The 23,744-nt window shown below is 41.3% G+C and overlaps 1 protein-coding gene across 8 annotated transcripts in view; it reads right to left on the bottom strand.

Annotated features, from left to right (window-relative positions):
• Nucleotides 1-23,744, bottom strand: part of RASAL2 (RAS protein activator like 2) — a 254,018-nt gene that overhangs the window by 129,661 nt on the left and 100,613 nt on the right. For 7 of the 8 annotated variants that reach the window (XM_063134272.1, XM_063134281.1, XM_063134231.1 and 4 more), the window contains exons 2-3: nucleotides 18,160-18,287; nucleotides 9,218-9,344 (exon numbers count right to left, since the gene is read on the bottom strand). In XM_063134272.1, coding sequence (XP_062990342.1) covers nucleotides 9,218-9,344; nucleotides 18,160-18,287 — 255 coding nt within the window. The remainder of the gene's footprint in view (nucleotides 1-9,217; nucleotides 9,345-18,159; nucleotides 18,288-23,744) is intronic. The other variant, XM_063134290.1, reaches the window with a different exon arrangement.

Raw genomic sequence — 23,744 nt, 5'->3', positions numbered from 1 at the left:
AGGAGCGAAGTCCCGAGCGTGTTGCCAGCAAGGCGGTAGAAAAGAAACTGAGGAGGTAGGCGGGAACCCGCGGTGCATGCGCACTCGGTGGTGGGGGAGGGGTTCCCGCCAAAATCAACGTTCTCAGCTTTAGAAGTTCCGACGGTTGGCTCAGCGCAGGCGCAGAGCCCATATGTGTGTGATGCACAGAGACCACGAAAGAGAATGCTTAGATAATGGCTTGGGACCGCAATATCTGACGGAACACCTCTCCCGACATGAAACTCCCCCCCCCCGTACACTGCGCTCAACATCTAAGGTCCTCCTCCGAGTGCCTACTCCGAGGGAAGCTCGGAGGATGGCAAAAAGGGAGAGGGCCTTTTCGGTGGTGGCCCCCCGACTGAAAATGATCTCCCTGATGAGGTTCGCCTGGCGCCAACACTGTGATCTTTCAGGTGCCAGGTCAAGACTTTTCTCTTCTCCCAGGCATTTAACAGCGCTAAGTTTGTTTTCTAACGGACCCCAGAACTGTTGTTTTTTAAATGGATACTGTTTTTTTTATACTGTTGTTTTTATGTTTCTGATGGTTTTTAAATTTTATATACTTTTTAATGTTTACTGTTTTAACTTTTGTGAACCGCCCAGAGAGCTTCGGCTGATGGGGCGGTATATAAATGTAATAAATAAATAAATAAATAATTCAAGTGCTCTTCCCCTTATTAATGAAATTTAACGTCAAATCACCACCATAGTAATCATCATAATCTGTAAAGCCCTCAATGTTTGATTCAGCAAATCATTCCATACCTCCTTCCATACTGTGGGGACTTCCATTTGAAATACAGTGCAAACAGCATGTCCCCAGATCCTGCCACGTGAGCTTCCTACTTACTCCAAAGTAGGCTGCCATTAGTTTCATACCCTGGTTGCACATCATTAGGGTGAAGCCACCTTAAGGGTAAGGATGGCTTGTCTCACCTCAGCTCCGTATGTGTGACTGTGAGGGGCGGGGGAGTATTTATGGACAAGCCCAGCCTGTCTCCTCAGTCCCCAATGAAAGAGAGCAGTCTTTCCTACCTCTTGCATAATCCCATAGCACGAGAGAAGGGCTAAGCAGGAGGGAGAGGTTTAAGGGCAAAAAATTCGCCAATCAGAACAGATCTTTAATCTACACACACTCACATCAACAAGAGGGACAATGCCTTATTTCAGGACAGGATACTCAACATCCTTCTATGGGCAGAATAGCTCCGGCTATTGGGCAGTATAGAAATGTAATAAATAAATAAATAAATAAATAAATACATACATACATACATAAATTTTCAATTCTGTGCTTTGGGAAAGCAGGGCTGAGAGAGAAATAACTTGTTCAATCATTTCCTTGGAGGCAGGCATAGGGTTCTTGCTTCTAATTATGTGGATCCAACAAGGTTTTCTCAAGGTCAGTTGGCAAGTCTTAGGGATTGCCTCTAGGGTGGTCCTTGTGCAAGGAAGCAAGTTGTGGAGAAAACATAATCACTCCTGACACCCTGACTGCAACAACTGACAGATAGGAAGGAACGAGGAGATTATGCGTGTCTCCTTTTTCGCTGGATAAAACTCCCTCTGTTAGATGTGACACTTCCTAAGAAACATTTTTGGAGTCTGCTTATCATAGAGGCTGTGAGTACAAGGGCAGAGCTTCTGCTGAGATTTTCCTGAGATTGCCAGAGATGCAATTCAATCTTAGGACAGATAATTGGGTGGGGGGAGGGGTTATTAAAGATGTTCATATTTCATAACAGTGCTTTTCTTCACTACATTTCCCCCTCTCAGGCCTTAAGCAAACTTCGTAAGTTCTCTTCAGCATAGCAGGTATTCTTGAATAAATCACAAGTAGATTTTTTACCATAAAAAGAGATGACCCAAGACCTGAACATCAAAATGCCACTAACAATCACGGGGCAATCCACTGAAAAGACCTTTAGTGCAAGCCTCATTGAAATGAACGAGCGCCTCAAACAGGCATTACTGCATGCGATCACGTGTATCCAAAATTGTTCCCACTTTAGCTATAGGATTACTTGGAAAAAATGTGGTCTAAAGTTAAGAATAGCAGAGTTTAGACTTGCAAATAGAGCTTAAATAATAAAAACCATTTCTAGGAACTAAAAACTAGGCTTCAGCTCCAGCTCCTATTTATTGTTCCTCACCGTTGGTTGGGCTGGGCTGGCTAGGGCTGACGAGAGTTGCAGTCTAACAAGATCTGTAGGCTTCACGTTCCCCCACCTAATCATTAGGGCCAAATGAATGAACAGTGAAACCTGGCAGTAACATATATGAGGAAAAGATAGTGCCTGTGTTCACACAACACACTAATCCACACTCAGTGGTTCAGCGTGGGTTGTTTTAAAAAACGATTTGTTGGTTCAAACATGGGTTAGCATGTCTGAACCCAGGATATTTTCTGCCGGGTGGCTTGTCACCATATAGTGTGGCTCGTTAACCACCCTGAACAACCCAACAACAACCTATTGCTCTCACGGTGGCTTGTTCAAGAAAAATAAGCCACACTGCATGGTTAACAAGCCGACCAGCAGAAAATGTCCTGGGTTCAGACAATATGCTAACCCAAGATTCGATGAACAACCCACAGTTTAAAGGAACCCACACCCAACCACTGAGTGTGGGTTAGCATGTTGTGTGAACCCAGCCAGCGCCCATTCAGAAGGCTGCTTGTACTCACTCCGTTTGCTTTTAGCTAGAATTGGGAACGCATGGCCCTACAGATGTTGTTGGACTGCAGCTCCCATCATTCCTCACTATTGGCTGTGCGGGCTTGGGCTGGTGGGAGTTACAGGCCAACATCACCTGGAGGGCCATGCGATCCCTACCCCTGTGTTAGTTCCTAATCATTAGGGCCCAATGAATGAACACTGAAACCGTGCAGCGGCATATGCAAAGATGAGGAAAAGATAAACTCTTTCAACAGGCTATGGCCATTAATTTACCTTCCCAAGACTCATTTTAGGGCTGGCTTTCCCTCATTTGCAACAATTACAGCTTTCCAAAACACAAGGGAATCCCAAAACCTTGTTTTGTCTTCTTTCCAATTAGAGAGAGAAGGAAGGGGAGGCTGTGCTGTTACTAATTACGGGTTTACCATTAATATTTACGATGGTACAACGTTTCTTTCCTGTAACCAAAACCCTGATTATAGAGATGTTTGCCTTATCGGTTCCCATTCCTCAGAGTGCCGTTTTAATAGTTTCTGGGGGGAAACAAGCACAGCTTAGAAGCGCTGAACTTGGAATATGAAGGTTGTGTTTTGTAAAGTAACTGCACCTACTGAAGGATTGGAATTGGGCCTCTAGCCAGGGGTGGGCTAGGAAGGGTCTGCCCCCCTACATTTTCTCTGCCCCTGCCCCATTTATTTATTTCTTACAAGCAAATGATTCAACTCAGTTTACAATTTCCTCTTTAAAAGGCCTGCAAACCAGATGAACTGTGTCCATCCTACTTTTTGGGAGCCACCCCCCTGAGAAATTTGAAATCCCAAGTCATGGACTGTTAAGAGCTTTATAGAAGGCTACTTGTGGATAAGGTACTAATGGAAATACAGGGAAAGAACAAACTAAAGCTGCTTCACAAATCAATTGCTTATTAAGACAAACGCTGAGGCACTTGGAAGTTCTTAAAAAGACTGATTTCTAAAGGGAATACTAAAAAGGCTGTTTGTTATTACTTTAGGATGAAAACTGCTCAGCTAGAAAGTATACATTTAAAATGTGGATATTATATAACATACTTTCTGTATCAAAAGAGACAAGACAGCATACATCCTTTAATAAATACAAAACATGCCCCTTCTAAAATATAGCAAACTTTTTTAAAAATATCTTTCCATATCAATGAGGAGCAATGATTAAAAGTATAGTAAGTTTTTAAAAGAGGACCAAAGATGTATATGGGTTACCACAATATGGGGGCGTTCCAGATCCCTTTCCTTGAAGTTGGAAATGTAATTAAAATAATGAGGAACAGTTAGATAAAATAAAGACAATGAATACTGGGGCCCCATTTATAATCAAGATGGGCAATAATGATCGAGAAATGAGAGAATGCAAACTGTTTGCAATTTGGTAATTTTCCCAATTATGGCTATGTATTAAGGATGGCAGCACAAGTATGCATTTAATGCATGCTTTTATATATCGTGACCAATTATTCAGAACCTTCAATGGGAAGTTTAGCCTTTTATTAGTTCATCTTTATGACTGTTCTGCGGTTTAGATAATTGAAAGGGTTCTAGTTTAGCCTTTCTTCTAGCCTGATACTTTTCGGCATCCAGAGAGAATTTGTTCACCCTGGCAAAGCATTTGAACATGCTTTGCCCCTCCCGCCCCTCAACACTGTCTGAAGGGTTACAGTCTCACAAAGGCCCACACCAACGAGATCTCTCTACATATACTGACTGATGCTACAATATACTAACTTTCATGGCTTTCATAAACTTTCAAATTCATGACTTAGAAGGGATTTGAATCCAGGACTCAAGGGGCAAATCAATCAGCCTAGACGTTTAATTTCACTGTACATAATGTACAGAATGGATATCTCTCAAGAACCCGGAGCAGTAAGTTCAGCCATCATCCTGCATAAAATATGCTTGTTTATTAAGACAAGACAAATTATATCTGTGTGTGCATGTGAGCACACATGGGGCGGGATGGAGTGGCAAGTTCTGCACTGCAATTTGTCTCTTGGCTATTTTATCTATCCTCTTGTGGTTTTGAACATTTGGTGTCCATTCCAAAGCTATTTTGGGTGCAGCTGTTGCCTGGACTGCTGGTAGCACATGCTGCTGGCTGCCATCTGTTTTCCCTTTTTGCTTCAGTCATGTCGGATGCTCTCCCTCACAAGATCAACTCCCATTGTAATTTTTTAAGAGATACACATAAGTATTCAGCTCACTGCAAAGCATGTTCTTCACGCAATGAGATTCTCCCAAACAACTAATCTAAAACTTTTCTTTTTCCTAAAGCTTTTAAAACTTGATTTTGTTCTGACTTTATACTGTTAGTTTTACCCTACCCAGTGCCTGTTTACCCTACCCTGTGCCTGTTTGCTTTCTCTTCCCCTCCTTATTGTTTTATTATGGTTTTATTAGAATGTAAGCCTATGCGGCAGGATCTTGCTATTTACTGTTTTACTCTGTACAGCACCATGTACATTGATGGTGCTATATAAATAATAATAATAATAATAATAACAACAACAACAACAACAACTAACTCAAACTAATGGAGAAATAATGAGAATGATACAAAGCCATAGATTTGGCCTTCTTTTGCAGACCTTTCTTCTGCTCTTTCTTTCCTTGCACTGTCAGAGTGATGCCTATCTAGCTACAAAATCTTATGGCCAGTGATATCTGATGCACTCACTGGTAGCACTGCAATGCATTATATAATCCATATGAAATATGCTGCATGAGACACAATTATTCTGCAATTTCAGTGGACTCTTTTCCCAATTAACTCGATAAAAAAGGAGATGAATGAAGTTCAATCTCCAGGCAGGTTATTGCATTGCCATAGTGGTAGCACTTTGTATAAATGGCTCACATGGTACTTTGGGCACAATCTGTTGAGCAAGATCTATTAAAAGATGCACCAGTATGCCAACCCCATTGGTCAATTTAGCAATGCATCTCTCTTAATAAGTTATATTTTATTATAACTTGTGCTTGACCACCTGTGTGCTTGACCCTTGCCCCTCGTGGCTCATTACATCAAATAAGGAGGGGATCGCCGGCTGGGTCCAGGAGGTTGTAAATGCCTCCTTGAGAGAGGGAGTGGTGCCGGCCTCTTTAAAAGAGGCGGTAATTAGACCACTCCTGAAAAAGCCTAATCTGGACCCGGAGGACGTTAACAACTACAGGCCGGTGGCTAATATCCCTTTCCTGGGCAAGGTGCTTGAGCGGGTGGTTGCAGGACAACTTCAGGCACTCTTGAATGAAACGGATTATCTAGATCCATTTCAATCGGGTTTCAGGCCTGGTTTTGGAACGGAAACTGCCTTGGTCGCCCTGTGGAATGACCTCTGTCGGGAGAGAGACAGGGGGAGTGCGACCCTGTTGGTTCTCCTAGACCTCTCAGCGGCCTTCGATACCATCGACCATGGTATCCTTCTGGATAGGTTGTCTGAGCTGGGAGTTGGAGGTACTGCGTTGCAGTGGTTCCGCTCCTACTTGGATGGCCAATTCCAGAAGGTGGTGCTGGGGGATTATTGCTCTGTGCCGTGGCTCCTAAGCCATGGGGTTCCGCAGGGCTCTATTTTATCCCCTATGCTGTTTAACATATACATGAAGCTGCTGGGGGAGGTTATCCGGAGATGTGGACTGAGGTGTCATCAATATGCGGATGATACCCAGCTCTACCTTTCCTTTTCATCAAACCCAGGTGAGGCAGTGACTGTTCTGAACCAGTGCCTGGGCAAGGTAATGGACTGGATGAGGGCTAACAAACTGAGACTCAATCCAGACAAGACGGAGGTACTGTTAGCGGGTGGTTCATTTGTCCGGAGAGGTGATGTTTGCCCTGTCCTGGACGGGGTTGCACTCTCCCTAAAGGATCGGGTCCGTAGTTTGGGGGTGCTCTTCGATTCAGAACTGTCACTTGAGGCACAGGTGAACTCAGTGGCAAAGAGCACCTTTTATCAGATTAGGCTGATATACCAACTGCGCCCTTATCTGGACAGTGATAGCCTAGCTACAGTTATCCATGCTCTGATAACTTCTCGTTTGGATTACTGCAATGCGTTATACGTGGGGCTGCCTTTGAAAACGGTCCGGAAGCTTCAGCTGGTACAAAACAGGGCAGCCTGTTTACTAACAGGGACTGGCTGGCGAGATCACATTACGCCAGTCCTTTTACAACTTCATTGGCTGCCAGTCCAGGTCCGGGCCCGATTCAAAGTGCTGGTATTGACATTTAAAGCCCTAAACGGTTTGGGGCCAGGTTATTTGAAGGAATGCCTCCTCCCATATGTACCTACCCGGACCTTAAGATCATCTACAGGGGTCCTTCTCCGTGAGCCCCTGCCAAAGGAAGTGAGGCAGGTGGCTACTAGGAGGAGGGCTTTCTCTGCTGTGGCACCTCGGTTGTGGAATGAGCTCCCCAGAGAGGTCCGCCTGGCGCCTACACTGTACTCCTTTCGTTGCCAGCTGAAGACCTTTTTATTCACTCAGTATTTTAACACTTAATTTTAACTTAAATTATACTGTTTTAACTCTGTATTTTAACCTTATATCAATTTTGCTGCGTGGTTTTATCCTGGTTGTGCTTTTTATATTGTATTTTGTATTTGTGTTTTTTTAACTTGTTGGTTGTTTTATGATGGTTTTAATTTTTGTGAACCGCCCAGAGAGCTTCGGCTATTAGGCGGTATAAAAATGTAATAAATAAATAAATATTTCTCTTGTCATCTCCTATTGCATTTGAAAGTCACAGCAACATTTCTTTCTCCTAACGATGCCTGGAATGCGTCCCTGAAAATGCTCAGATGAGTACCTTGTCAGAGAAACACAGGGCAGGTGCTTCAGAAACACTGCCCTGATGACTATAAACTACAATATGCTAATTAGTAAGATATAAGTACCCTTCTACTCTTTCTCAATTGCAGGTTGTTAACCACATAATTTGCTGATTAAAGGTGCCTGGAAAGCAAAATCAGGAAAAAGCACAAACAACCACTTATGCATTCTTCACATCAACAGGAAGTCACTAATAACTACACTGCTGCCAAGAGGTAAGAGCACCCATCCTATACATGTATTTGAGCTCTTTTTAAGCAAGTCACTTAGTGATGTCATTTCAGCAAGGGAGGGCCAGGTAGAGCCACAGAGTACTCATGTGATAAGCAGGTGGGGCGGGACTTACAGGTATGGCATCTGTGTCTGATAAGTTCAGAGGAACAGGCTAGAGGCCTCTGCTAGGAAACCTAATGTTAGGGGTCAAATCAGACACAACACGGAAGCAGACACACTTGTTTCTATGTGCACCTGCCCTGCTCCTGTATAAGGCATCTGATTTTAATATTAAAGGGTGTGTGTTGGTGATGAACTCTCCCTGTCAAGAATTTTCTTTTTCGTCTGGCTTATGTTTTATACTGGTCATGAGCATAGCTGGGGAGAAAAGTATCTGAGGTGAGAGAGTGTACTGAAGTAAGCCAGGAGAGGGGGAAGAGTTTATTGATTTAACAAGTTTCTACTATGCCTTTAGTCACAAGCTTCCAGGATTCAGTTCCACTCACCTACACAGTGTGTTGTTAAAATCAGAGAATAGACAAGCACATGAAGAAGAAAATGCTGTCCCTTGCCTATGGCTTAGTAGCTGGTCACCTAGGGAAGTCACTTGGATTGCTGTAAAAATGAGCCAACATGATTTATACATGAATGGAGCAGACATGTGAATGAACAAAACTGGTGACTCCTTCCATCATGTCATGTTTGACCCTCAGAGAGCAAAACAACAGGATTTATTTGGTGCTTGAGCCCAGAGCCCTGGTTCTTAGGCACTAACTCCTTATTCACTGTCCTACCAAGAGAGAGGGGAAGAGGCTCTTCCAGACAGACAAGTTGTGAGGATTTCACACCACTCCCAACATTCTTTCTTCTTAACTCTCCCTTTTCTCTTTATCACTTTGCTGGACCACTTTCTCCTTTCTTCTCTTCAGGACAATTGTGCTTTTATCATATATTTGCTTCACAAGGGCTACACTAAGAGTTGCTATATTAAACTGAGTAGGAGCACTATGACCAAACAGTGAAAATGTCAGATCTAAGCACAGACTGGAGTCTAGCCCTTGGAAAAACCTAGAAGTTATAAGACTGAAATAAAAATAAAATCACAACCAAGCAGCTCAGTCAAGGAGTAGGAGCCACTTTAAAGTGCCGTTAAAAATTATTGCACTATTGACACAGGCTGGGACAAATGGCTATAAATTCCAGGGTTGCTCAGAAACTTCAAAAAGCATATTGTCGTATCAGTGCTGTATAACAGCTTCCTGCTTGGGAACGTTACAGAAACTCCACTAATTCAGATAAATCCTAATACCTTGAAGTAATTGAACTTCCCAAAACTAATTGACAATGCTAAATGGCTGTCAATCCAGGCAAGACGATGACAGTACTGTGGGAACGTGAAACCTTAGCGTAGAAAGCTAGCTTGCGTGTTCTACTTGCACAACTTACCAAGTTTAGTAGCCCCCTCTGGTGGATACTCAGGAAACTGACCCTCCGAAGGGACGCTCACTGTACGGCGCAGACAACGCCCTTTGGAAGGCTCTACTGCCTGTTCCTGCCCTCCTTCGACAGCCATCTACACATGAAAAGGACAGAAGCGCATTATAATTTTCATTTTTTAAAATTATAAATAGCAGAAAGCCATAAAGAAGGGTTTTTCCCCCCTACCCAGAAGTCCTTACTAATGCCCCACTTCCATAGTGCTGGTTGAAGAAATGGACGTTTCAGAGTTAGATGATATCGGAACCAATTTGCAATCTATTTTTATTAGACCAACTGTGTCAGACTAGAACAAGCAAGCATTTGTGTTATACAGACTGCGTAATAAAAGGGTAGAAGGATAGATCAAATTTGTGTTATTTCTAATAGTGTCTACAAAAACCCTCTGAACTTTCCACACTACCCCCATGGTTCACTATACTCCCAGTACAGTTTGAAATGTTCCAGATGCTAATATAAAATATATTCAATAACAACGTGGGCAAGTCCAAACAACACCCGAGTAAAAACACCTCCATATTTAACTGAACTTGCCAGGGATAAAACCTGGGGCCTTAGACATGCCTAGTAAGTTCTCTACTACTGATCTGTGGCGCGTCCCTGACCAAATTATGGGTTGTTTCAAATGTACCTTCAGCTCTCAAACAGCTGAACTGGGAAGGAAGACTGACCCTGTTCAAATGACATGCTAAGCCATGGTGGTTAAGCATTTTGAGCTAAATATGATGGTTTAGCATATTATAGCTTAGCGTGTCACGTAAACCATGACTCAGCATGTCGTGTGAACATTCCTAACCATGGTGGCTACATAACCACAGTTTAAACACACTCACTAACCTTTTGCTGCAAAAGGGTTAGTGGTCTAATCCTGGCTTAGCATGTTGTCTGAACTAATGTGTGATAACCACTGGTTCTAGTCCCCTCTCGGCCATGGAAGCTCACTGGGTGACTTTGGGCCAGTCACAGACTCTCAGCCCAACCTACCTCACAGGGTTGTTGTTGTGAGGATAAAATGGAGTGGAGGAGGAGGATTATGTACACCGCCTTGGGTTCCTTGGGAGGAAAAAAGGCGGGATATAAATGCAATAAATAAACAAATATATAGATTGAGTGTTGGTATCTTACATGTGCTCTCACAGCCATAACAGCTTTCCAGATTACAATTCTCACTTTCAGTTCAAGCTCTCTCTCCAGCTCTCGTGATCGACTTCCAACCACTAAGCCATGATTCAAGTTTAAGTAGGGACTAATAAGATGCCTACCCTCCATTCTCTAGACATCACACCTGCCAACCAATTCATGTGTATAATGCACTGAGATTCAGACAGATTTTTAAAAGTATTTTTATTGTCACATTTATATCCCACTTTTTTTATTCCTTGCAATGAACCCAAGGAGGCTTACACATGGTCCTCTTCCTCTCCATTTTATTGTCACAACAACCTTGTGAGATGGGTTAGGTTGAGAGTCAAAGACAGGCCCAAAGTCACCCTGTAAACTTCATGGTCAAGTGGAGACTAGAACCCGGTCTCCCAGGTCCCAGACCCACACTCTAACCACTATACCACACTGGCTCCCAAAGAACACAAAAATATACAGAAACCAGTCAAGCACTCGATCAAGCATGTGTAAAACCAACATATTCAAGGGCCTAAAAAGTCATAAACCGGAGGTAGCAGGCCTAAATTATGCAGTAACCCTCTTTGCCCCTCATGCTTATCAATCCTCTGTTGTCAGCAGAAGCACACCTTGCCTCTTCAATCCATTTTCAAGAAAAGAGTCTTCATTCTCCAAGAAGCCCCATGAATGCTGACGAAGCAGTTTTGGTTGCCCAGTGTAGAAATTCTACTTGGGCACTTCAATTATTAATTCCCTTCACTTGGAATTTTAGCTGAGATTTCTGTTTCTGGCTGAACGCTATCATGATAGTGCCTGCAATTTAAGTTATGGCTAGTGCTAAGCACAGAATCAATATATACAAACATCTAGAGAGACAGATATCAGAACTTTTATGTATGAATAATTTCTCAACATTTCCCAGTATTATTGGATAGATTCATTTGAAAGTGTTGCCTTCTAAGCATCATATGGATGAGGCATCCTCTACATATATATTTATGTTGTTAATATCTCTCTCATTCCTCTCTCTGGAAAATTTAATGTAGAAGTCTGTCACTGTCCCTCTATATAACAGAGTGGAAGGCAACCGATGGCCAGCACTCAAAACTGGCTTACAGCTTACCACCAAATGTCTCACCACTTATCTGGCAAAATAAGTTTTTAGCTCCAGTCAAACTTCTCATATTTTACTACAGGGGACAGTGATTTAGGCCTTTTAGGATGCAGTCCTATGGGACTGCTGCCTGCTAAACAAAAGCTTTGGATATCCAAGGCTTCCAAGTATCCTTTGACCTGTGGGGCTGCTGCAAGCTGGGCAGGAGGAGCAATGGAGGCAATTTTCATGTCTCCATCTTTCTTTTATATTTTTTCCTCTAGATGGGCCTCTGAGCCCATCTAGGGGAATCACGGTGCTGGGCTGGGGCTGGAGAGGTGACAAGATGGAGCAGATCCTGGCCTCTCCTCCCCCACTCTCCTGTCTGAGAACATCCCCTTTTTGACCTTGAGGTCATCCAAACAATTTGGCCCTTTCCCCTCACGCTCTATATCAGAGCTTTCCAAATTGTGTGTCGTGACACATTAGTGTGTCAGCTGCAGTGTGTAGGTGTGTCACGTGAACGTAACGAGAAACCTCTGAGTCTATGTGAAATTAGCAATACCAACTTGCATGCATTTTTATGCAGCAAAGGCGCCGATTAGTATGGTGCACTAGTATATTCCCCTTCCGTCGTATCCGTGTATGCACACCACGGTCGAGGGATCATACAGGTACTGCGCATGCGCAGTACGCATAATCGGGTCGAAACAGCTGATTCTGCGTTACTTCCGGTGACACGGCTGCACCTGAAGTGACGCATTTGAGAAATTCCATGGGTCCAGTTTTTTAATAGAACACTGTCTCAACCTCCGCTCGATTGCAGCTCGACAAAATTGGTTCAATGTGAAAAGTCTTGGAAACGTATGTTATTATCTTGCAAATCATATATTTTTAAAAATATAAATGAAAGGTTTTCATGAGATATGTTGTGTCCCCGTACATTTTGTTATTACAATTTATGTATGTGTCCGTGTCTCTTATAAGGGGTTAGTTTAACTTTCGGTTTGCTAGTAAAACTGAATTGCTGTGTCGCGAAATGATGCATGTCTAGAAAGTGTGTCACCAACATGAAAAGTTTGGAAAGCTCTGCTCTATATCATGTGGTTGTATCCAACAATGTCTGTCCACCAATAGCATAAATGGAAACGGTTCCCCCTCCTCCTTGCAGCTCTTCTAGAGCAGTTCGAGGGAACATGGGGGAGGGGATGGAGAAGAAGGGCAAGTCTTGCTCGGTTAGCATTCAATAAATCTCATGGAATGGCTCCAGGTATTATCTGGGAAGAGAGTTAACCCTCTGAGTATTCTGATTCACACTGTTGTTTATTTGGGGCTTATGTGCCAGTTTCCTTAAAGGTTGCAAAATGGCAGGGATATCAATGGCAGCTTGGCACAGTAATATAAAAGGCACTATCCAATGGATTCCCATTACGACCACATTGCACATGACAAGTATACTATATCTACTGCTCTACGATAAGAACTAGGTGAGGGCGGGTGTTGGCAGAAAGTTCATTTCCCCATCACTAACTTATTGCTGTTTTGAGTGCAGGGTTGATGCAATATCCCAGGAGCATAGGTGCCACCTTGCAACAAGAGGTGCTTGGATCCCGTGCAACAATTGAGTAACATCTGCACAAAAATAAAAGCCTGTTTTCTGGAATGACCCATAGACTTGTGCCTTGATTCTTATCAGAAGCAAAAAAGAGGAACCCTCACTGTAAACTGAAGAGAAAGGGAAAAGATCCACCAACACTCCTGAAGCTAGGCGCACAATATATAGGGAGCCCAATGTGTTGTGCATACACAAAAAGGCCCAATGCGATTTATCCAAGCCAGCAGACATATAGTAAGTGTCAATGGACATTTAGCAAACATTTAATAAACATATACCAAAGTTACTAGTGATTAATAAGGACAAACACATGTCATAAACATGAAAGAATACAAATAAGGGAAAACAAATAAATGTAATATTAAACGATGACTCCGGATTGTATGCACCGTTTCCAACCTTGTCAGTAATACACGTTTTCAATTTTCAGAAGTTAAGCCTTCACCATAACATAAAAGCTTGGCATGTTGGCTGCAGGTTCTAACCCCCATGGTAAACTGTTTGCTTCCTGAAGAAAAATGTTGGACTCTATGTCCAAAATTGTGGAAAGGATTTCTAATCTGTAATTAACAACATCTAGAGACAGCATGAGTCTAAACCAATGAGGAGAAGGCCATTGACACTTACTATATGACTGCTGGCTTGGATAAATCACATTGAGGCTTTTTGTATATGCACAACACATTGGGCTCCCTATATATTGTGCGCTCAGCTTCAGGAGTGTTGGTGGATCTTTTCCCTTTGATTCCTATCAGGAGCCAGCATCATGCCAAGCACTGGTCAAGCCTTGAACACCTCTAACCTCCCACACTTTAGCATTTCCAACCAAAGAACTGATGTCACTCACATCGTTCTGGCATTGCAGCTGAAATAAATACCTGTTAGGTATGTGACACACAGATTTTAAAGCAACTTTCAGACAGATATTCAGAATTTAATTATATTTTAATTCTGCTAATTTAATTCTGCTTAACCCTTGTATTGCATGGAGGAAGGATGAGCACCTCTGTGGTCAAGCACCCTGTTCATTGATATTTTTTTTCATTTACATAGAATGCAAGACACTACACTGTACATAATCACATCTCAACTCTTTGATGCTAAAACTGTAGACGTTTGCTTCATACTTGAAGCAGCTGCATGTTTAAAATGTGATGTGAGAAATGACCATGAGCTTTTACAGACCAAGTGGAAGGGTTAGAAATAGATACAGTCACACTGCTCACAACAGTTATCTGTACATGAAAGGAAGGATAAAAAATATTCAGTAACAATATATCAGTTCCTCAGCATTTATATAATACTTTTGAATTATTAAACCATTTCACAAAGATTGTTACAATGAATCTTTACAACACCCCTATAAGGCAGGTCAATATTATCATTATCACCTTATAGTAGGGAAACCTGGAACGGAGAGAGAGTGGCTTGCCTAACTCTAGTGAGTTCAGTCTGAGTCATTATGCTACACAAGTTCCACCACAGGCATCCAAAAGGGGGGCAGTTCCCTTGGCTAGACAAGCCATAATCCCCAGATTTCTTTTTTTAAAAAGTAGGCCTGGTTCAGACATCACAACAGGCCACTATGGGCTAATTAACCCTTGGAGCACAGTGGCATATAACATCCACCATTATGAATATGCAGAAGCCATGGTCTGTTTTAGGTTTATGTGAGGATTGTTTAACCCTCAAATAACTCCATCTGGCTGGGTTTGGATGACATGACAACTCCCAGTCAATGTTTGCATATTCATAATGGACAGTATGCGTAGTAGTTCCTTGCGGGTAAATTAATTCACAATGGGCTGTCATGTTGGATGAACTGGCTCAACGTCTCTGTAGCTCTGTTCTTATTCTAGCCCACACTTCAGCAACTTAGATTCCTCATGTTTTTGGACTACAGCTGCCATCATTCCTGAACACCAGACATGCTGGCTGAGGATGACGTAAGCTGTAGTCCAAAATATCTGGAGGGTTCAAGATTAGGGAAGGCCAATCTAGCAATTTTAGAACCTAAGATAGGAGACAAAATGTACAGGCACTAGTCTACCCAATCATTTTGCGAGAAACTAACCTGGCTCCTACCTTTCAGTGATTTTAGCCAATGAATGGAGTCATAGTAATGTCTGATACACCCACGGTCTAGACAAGGCACTTCCTGATTCATTTTAAGCTTTTTTTTTTTAAAAAAAACTTTCTTGGTGAAGCAGTTGATGCCCCATAGAAAACAATTAATAAATACTGGAGTTTAGTTTAATTATGATTTTGCAGTACTGTGTTTACCAAAATAAAAGTAGCAGCAAAGGATCTTTCTAACTCGAAACTTATTTCATAACAAAAAAGTGACACACACCCTCCTGGGTTTGTAAACATTTAAAAGGTTGCTCTGTCAATGCAGATAAAGGCCTTCACTACTATTGCTATATTGCAGTGAATAGGGCTGTGGCAGAGGGAGTGCTATATTGCAAAGCAGGGCTGATGTTATATCCATTTTACTGGGGAGAGTGGGGGTCAGTGTATGACAACCATGCAGTGTAGTCGTCTGCTGTTATCCAGTCTCCTGGCACAGTTGATTTTTTTTTAAAAGGGGGGATGTAGTGGGCTGGGCTGAGAAGTTGATGGTAGGAGTGAGATTATTTGAGGTCTGGAGGGGATATGGGCACCATGTCTACCCAATGATGGACACCAGGTCTGGTCATTGAAAAACAACACAAAGACAGAATTAGTATAAAAGTTTTTCAAGTCTATCCAGGTTGAATGATCTAGGGCCCAGACCTTTCTGCTCTTGGTCACCAGATCTCCCAGAAATAGTAGACTTGTTATCTGACAATAGTTATGTACATACTTTCTAACCTTCCCCAACCTCCTGGAAAAAATCCTATGAATGAATGTAAGTTATTCAGATGTATATACATATCAAATATATATACAAATGTATATACATATAATATAACCAAGAAGACTTTTACAAATATAACTCACAAATATAACCAAGTAGACTCTTCATAAATGTTACCATCAAAGGAGAAGACTGTGGATTATGGTGGTATCTAGGACAGCATCAGACCAAGTAATGCACTTAAATCAAAGAACTGAAAGAACTTTAGCCTGGAGAAGAGAAGATTGAGGGGAGACATGATAGCACTCTTCAAATACTTAAAAGGTTGTCACACAGAGGAGGGCCAGGATCTCTTCTCGATCCTCCCAGAGTACAGGACATGGAATAATGGGCTCAAGTTAAAGGAAGCCAGATTCCAGCTGGTCATCAGGAAAAACTTCCTGACTGTTAGAGCAGTACGACAATGGAATCAGTTACCTAAGGAGGTTGTGGCCTCTCCCACACTAGAGGTCTTCAAGAGGCAGCTGGACAACCATCTGTCAGGGATGCTTTAGGGTAGATTCCTAAATTGAGCAGGGGGTTGGACTCAATGGCCTTGTAGTCCTCTGCTATTCTATGATAATTTAGAAACATTAAAATACATTAGCCATTATTTATAATTACTTAATATTTTATTGAGACCTTTTCATATTAACAAAGAAGAAGTGGAGACTGGCTTAACTGGTTGATGGCACCAGGAGGCTCCAACTGGGAGCCCCGGCAGCCGGAGTCCAGTGGCTTACTTCCAGCACCACCAAGGTAAAATTTCCACCAAAGGAACTGCAGGCTGAAGAGGCATCACTTAGGCAGCATTATAAGCATGTACTCAGCTCTTGGTCATGTGCCTCAGTGTATGTCCAGATGGCTCTATAAAGCCTCACCTTTGATGCCTTCTCTTCAGTGACAATCATTTGTCCCCTAGCGAGAAAATATTGCCAGATTGAATCCAGTTCCCCACCGTCCTTCACACTAGCTGCTGCCTCTGGAATCGAACCATTTCATTCCCCTTGGCCTGTGCCACTTGCCACTGTCCCACCCACACATTAGTCGCCACTTAGGAATTGTGGCCTGTATGAGACCACACCACTTGCTTCTGGGCTCTACCTGGCTAACAACCTGCTCCCCAGGACTTGGAGCATGATCTTGTCATCTCTTGGGACACAGATACCCAATGAACCCTGGCGCCACTTCAAGTAAAACTGCCCTGTTGGTCAAAAATAACATCCTAGAATCATCTGTTTCAAATTGGGTTAGGACTGGATTTGATTAAATGCAATGTTTTCATTCACTGAACTGTCTCCTTGAACTGCATAGACAGTAATAGACACACACCTTTCAGGTTTTAATAAGGTTTCTGCATTTAGAACAAGGCCCAGCAATGAGCTGCTCATATTGCTAAGAAGGAGAACACAAAGCCTCTTATTATCAAAGTTAAATGATAGTTAACAGCTCTGGTGGCCATTATTGTATTCAGGTATTTTAAGTAAACATCTATTATTCTTTTTGCAATTATACTTGTGACTTAAAACAACACTGAGACAGCTGATAAGCTCAGAAACTAATCCAATTCTGCAGACCACAGCTTCAGAACCAACATGTGAATGAAGCCACTCCAATATTTTCCATAGAACTCTATTCCCGCCCGCCCTGATCACCTAGTTGGGACATTTTATACACCCCAAACCACTCTGCTAGACCAGACCTGAGGCTTTCAAATTATGTTCCAAGAAGATCAGTAATACAATAACATTTTTTTCTGGAAAACCAGGACACTGAATGGTTTCAGAAACTATTTACAAAGCCTCACTAATTCTTTCACTTTATATTTCTATTTTTCATTACATATGTAATCAACTGGATACTTTCAAGAACTATTAGGGCCTATTCCGGAAAAGGGAGAGAGCCAGTGTGGTGTAGTGGTTAAAGTGTTGGACTGGGAGTTGGTAGATCCAGGTTCTAGTCCCCACTCGGTCATGGAAACCCACTGGATGGCTTTGGGGCAGTCACAGACTCTCAGCTCAACCTACCTCATAGGGTTGTTGTTGTGAGGATAAAATGGAGGATTATGTACACCACCTTGGGTTCCGTGGAGGAAAAAGGTGGGATATAAATGTAATAATAATAATAATAATAATAATAATAATAATAATAATAATAATAATTCTTGCATATTTATTGTCTCTCACCTCCTTCTCCTTGTTCAGCAGCACAAGCTGGCTGTCAGTCAGAATGGAATACTTTGTTTCCCATATTATAGTTTCTGAATCAGGGGATTGGCCACAAGAAAGCCGGTGGGTTGGTGGTCCTTTCACATCTGGAAAAAAAAAAAGAGCACAGTTAAAACATTTAATCACTTTGCTCATTGCACTCAAGGATTTCTGGTGGTAGAAGGTACTAAGCTGCTGCTTGTATTTAAAAAGTGAAGTTATTAGATTTACAGAGCAATGCTATATATACTTACTCACAAGTAAGTTCCATTGAGTTGAATGAAGCTTACTCATTTGTAAGTTTAGTTAGGATCACACCCTTAAGATGTTATGGTATGATTCATGTATTGTTATGGTATGATTCATGTATGGTATGAATCATGTATTCAAAATGCTAGCTTTCTTTTCCCCTTTTTGCAAAGAGGGGAAAAGAAAGCTAGCATTTTGAATGGAGATCGTGCATCAGTTTATTGTTGAAGCTAAATGCCAGTCTCAAATTAGCAATACAGTCCCCACAGCAGCAGGCAAGCACTGCACATAAAATCCAACAAAATACAGTTTTGTGATACATCAAGTTAAAAACCAGTAAGTAGATAAAGGGTCCCAAACAGTCTTCTGACAGAAGACAATATTTTCCACAATCTTTATGGAACTAATAGTTTTGTGAACCGCCCAGAGAGCTCCGGCTATTGGGTGGTATAGAAATGTAATAAATAAATAAATAAATAATAGTTAATTCACTCCCCAATCCCGGAGTGGCAATAGCCTCTCTTTTCTGGGTTTGAAATATACAGATGCATGATAACAGATAATGTGTTAAGCCCTCAATGAGTTCTTCCCCAGAGCTACTATCACTTTGTTTATGTGGGGTATCATTAAAACATCCATCAAGAATCAGTGAAGTCATCAACTAGTTCAGAAGTAACGGGAAAATATGGTTTCCCTTTACAAGAACAAGCTCTTTATCTTTTCTCCGCTGTCATACTCGTGAGAAGCTTTCAGTTTTAAACTAACCACAATTTCCTATAATATCTGAACTTAAGGAACTGTAGTTTGTTTAAATGATGGTTTGAGAACCAGCCAGAATCTAACATTGCAAACCAGAATCTAAAACCAGAAAAAGGGAGGGGGGAGTATGCCAGCCCAAGGCCCATCATGATTTCTTCTTGTAGTCAGAAACCAGAGTCTGAGTCATTGCTTGAAGTCCCAAAGTGTAGTCCTTACCAAATTCATCATCATAAGGAGTGTGTTGGTCTGTAATATCCCATTTGCAAAGAGAAACTGGGTAATATGTTCAACAGAATTCATGGCAGGCAGATTTAAATAGCAATTATTAGTCATTAGCATTTGGTACAGCACTCCAAAGAGCTCAAAACTCTTCACATACCTGCTCAGTAATCCTTACAATAAAGTGATAGGGTAGGCAGTATTACTGTCCTCCACACTGTAGATGTTGGGTCTGAAACTGAGGAAATGCAATTGTCTATGGCCATCTAATGAGTGCATGCCAAAGCCAAGATGTATAGAATCATAGAACTGTAAGAAACATCAAAGGTCATCTAGACCAATCCCTGCCAATGTTAGAAGTCTGAAGCTACATTATCCCAGATAGGTAGTCACCCAACCTCAACTTGAAAACCTCTAATCAAAGACAGCCCACCACCTTCTGCGACAGTCTGTTCTACTGTTGAACAGCTCATACCATCAGGAAGTTCGTATTGTTAGGTCAAAAAACCTTTTCTTTTAATTTTACCTACTTGTTTGAGTCTTAACCTCTGGAGCAACAGAGAACTTTGCTCCACCTTCTATGTAACAGCCTTCAAGTATTTACAACAGCCTTCAAATATTTTAAAATGGCTATCATATTGCCTCTTCATCATCTTCCCCAGCTTAAACGTACCCAACTTCTTCAACCTTTCTTCATAGGACTTGGTATCCAGGCGATCATTTGAATCAGCTCGCTCACACTCTTAGAAATTACTTTATACTAGTTCAAATGAACCCATACATTCTATGTCTACTACTGTTCACTGGATCATACTTAAAAACGTCCCTCTCTAATTCAAAGTCAAAGCCTGAATTGACACAATTATAAATGCATTTTTCTCAGTCAGAAGTCTATGTGAATAAAAGGCATTTTGAAGATAAAGACTGCTCTCACAATTTACAAAGAGAACTCACTGTAACCAAACTATTTTTAAAAAATAATAATATTGGGGGTTTGTGTGTGTGATGGGGGGCAACAGTTATGGGACCACATGGTAGAAATCCTTGCCTGTTGTCATTTTCTTTTAAATCCTATATGATTATATCTGTTCAGACAATATTAAACAATTAGCAATCCCAGCTGTTTTGAATTGTTGTGAACTATCGTATTTCTTCGATTGTAAGATGCCATCGATTGTAAGACGTACACTAATTTCAGTACCACCAACAGAAAAAAGCTTTGATTCTAAGAAATAATAAACACGATTCTAAGACGCACCCTGTTTTTAGAGATGTTTATATGGGGGGGGGGAAGTGCATCTTAGAATTGGAGAAATACAGTATCTTGAGCCCTTTCAAGTAGCATGGTGGGTTATAATTTTTAGAAAACAAATACATGGTGGACCACTGAGACTGAAGGAAGAATAAGGCAGACACATCTATGTGATGGGCTAGTTTTGACTACCACTGAATTACAAAATGTGAAAATGTCTTGGTGTTGCAAATATCTTTACAAAAGTATTCAGTAAGATCAGTAAGTATTCAGTAAGACTTTGTAGATGCCGAAAGCCAAAATACTACATAAATGCTCCTTTTCCTTTTCAATGTCTCTAGAATGGCTTTCTACATGCCGTGTAGAAAGAAAGCGACATTTTTAACTGAAACTTCACCACTAGGTGGTGATGAATCCAAAGTCATAGCAGTTGCTATTTTTAGGAAGGATGCAAAGGAAAAGCTCAAACACAGATATAAATATGTATATGTGACCCTGCAAACACCATTAAGAAACAAAAGGGCATGGAGACCAAAGCCTTGCTTCTTTGTTGTCCCTCCTTTCCTGCTATAACTCCTCTCTCCAGTTGTTAGTGGTTAAACCCCTTCTCCTTGTCACTCCTCACTTTAAGTCCTTTTCGCTGGCTTCCTATCACTCTCCACATCACTTTCAAGGATCTAGACTTTACTCTTAAAATGCTTATCTTTTGAGCCCCTGGACTTACCTATTCCCAAACTCTATTTCCACGGCTTCCCTTGACCTCATCCGTATCAACCCAAACATTGTCATACCTTTGTCATGTTGCCTCTCTCCTAAGACCCTATTCTTTGACATGAGTTTTCCCAACCCACCCGGGGCATGTCCCTCCATCAGCATTTGTCATACCAATCCCTTTCTCCTTGTTGGCACTCCTTGACTTTTCCCCTTATCTTGTGTGTCTAATCCAGACTGCAAGCCCTCTGATAGATACTATATACAGGTCAGGCAGCACCACTTGCATTAAGTAAGAGTGGTTGCTAATCAGCACTAGTAATGTGCTAATTTATTTAACAGGCCCAGAGGGATGAGTCTGCATGCCCTATTGTCTACCAATTCTCATTCCTCGTCGTTATTTACTGAATTTTTTTGTTTGTTTGCTTGGCTTATGGTATTTTTGCCTTTCATTGTTGGCTCATTCCTGTATCTAATGTAATTTACTATTTCCTTTCTTTTCCACATATTTTATAAGACAGGTTGTTTCTTGGTTTTGCCTCTATTATTCTCCCAAAATGACTTTAAAAACTAAAAAAGGGTTCCCAAAGGTGGCAAATTTGTATATGAAATAATAATAATAAAATCTTTATGCTATGGATCTTTATTCATAAAATGCCCTCAAATAGTTGCAATATATTAATATTTTGTAGTTTGGGACAATGACATTAGTAGATTACTCCAATAGCCTCGAAAACACTGCAGCAATGACAACCCCGGCCACCCACCACCACCCCGCCAAAGAGCCTTAAGGGACGGCTGAAGCTTGTTCTGCTGCTGTACTCCTGAGTCACTTGTAATACTGGATCATAGGCAACAGGTTTTGACATTCACACTGTAGTTCCTCCCTTTTCCAAAGAAACGTTTCCGGAAGAAACTTTTGATCTATACTGGACTCATGATACTCTCCAGCTTTAAGAGACAATCTGGTTTAAGAGACAATCAAATAAATACAGCATGTTAGGCTGCCTGTATGTCAGTCTGATTGAGTCAGCTGCAGTTATGAAAGATGTTAGGAGTAAATATAAAAACAATCATTTTTATATGATTAAAAAACCTAGGTTTTTGCTTTTTTTTGCTTTTTTCTCTTTCCTTTAAAATTATTTTGTCACATATTTTCAAGAACTGACTAAATAGTTTTTTAGATTATATGATTTTGGTCTATTAAGATGTTAGAATATCATTATGCATATAAAATGCATGCAGTTTATTGTCTTGCTTATTTTTGTTGTGTTTGATATTTATTTTTACAAATAAGAATTTTTCCTTTAAAAAGACATATAAAGCATATGTAAACATATTGGTGAAAGACAATGCTATACAGCTGAATTTGTGTAATACAGAAACATTTCTCCTAGATCCTGTCTGACATAGGCCCTTTCTACACCTAAGGATTATCCCAGGAAAATGGAGGGATCGTCCCTGCCTGCTCCTGGGATCCCCTGTGTGTCATTTGCATGCACAGGGATGATCCCGGGACGATTTCTGGAAAGAAGGCAGGTGTAGAAAAGACCATAGTTAAAATGAAGCATTCAAAAAGCTGCATGTATCCCCAAAGGAATAAAGATCACACAACTACTTTCTCTATAGTCTGAGCAACAGCTTGAGTCACTGTTTCTCTTCAACCTCCCATTAAATTACGAGATTTATCTCTAGAACCATATAATAGGGTGACCCTATGAAAAGGAGGACAGGGCTCCTGTATCTTTAACAGTTGCATAGAAAAGGGAATTTCAGCAGGTGTCATTTGTATATATGGGGAACCTGCTGAAATTCTTTCTTCATCCCAACAGGTGCAGGAGCTATACTAGAGTAACCAGATTTAAAAGAGGGCAGGGCACCTGCAGCTTTAACTGTTGTGATGAAGAGGAAATTTCACCAGTTTCCCCAAATATACAAATGACACCTGCTGAAAATTCCTTTTCAATACAACTGTTAAAGATACAGGAGCCCTATCATCCTTTTCATATGGTCACCCTACATGCAACTCAGCATATTTGCATCCACATGGCTTAACTCGCTGTTTTAGAAACCGTGACCAGAATTTAATAAATCTGCAAAGATCAATGCCTTCTCTTTCCACTAGATGGCAACATAACCTTCCCCCTCTTACATTAAGCTGTTCGCTGTCTCGCTGAATAACCCTGCTGATATCAAACGGGTGTATTTACAACCTTTTCAACTTATACATGGTGACAAGTGACTCAGCCTATCTGAAATGTCTTTGTGAGAAATGAACGGTGTCCAAACAGCATGCAGTGCTGGCACTTTTTCTTTTTACAGCAGATCTATTTCCATAACATCACTTATGCCACGGTCTTGTGGAAGGTCTTTA

The sequence above is a fragment of the Elgaria multicarinata genome, chromosome 1 (genome assembly GCF_023053635.1).
Source record: "Elgaria multicarinata webbii isolate HBS135686 ecotype San Diego chromosome 1, rElgMul1.1.pri, whole genome shotgun sequence".
In the NCBI taxonomy this organism is placed as follows: Eukaryota; Metazoa; Chordata; class Lepidosauria; order Squamata; family Anguidae; genus Elgaria; species Elgaria multicarinata.
This window is presented reverse-complemented; position numbering and strand designations above follow the sequence as displayed.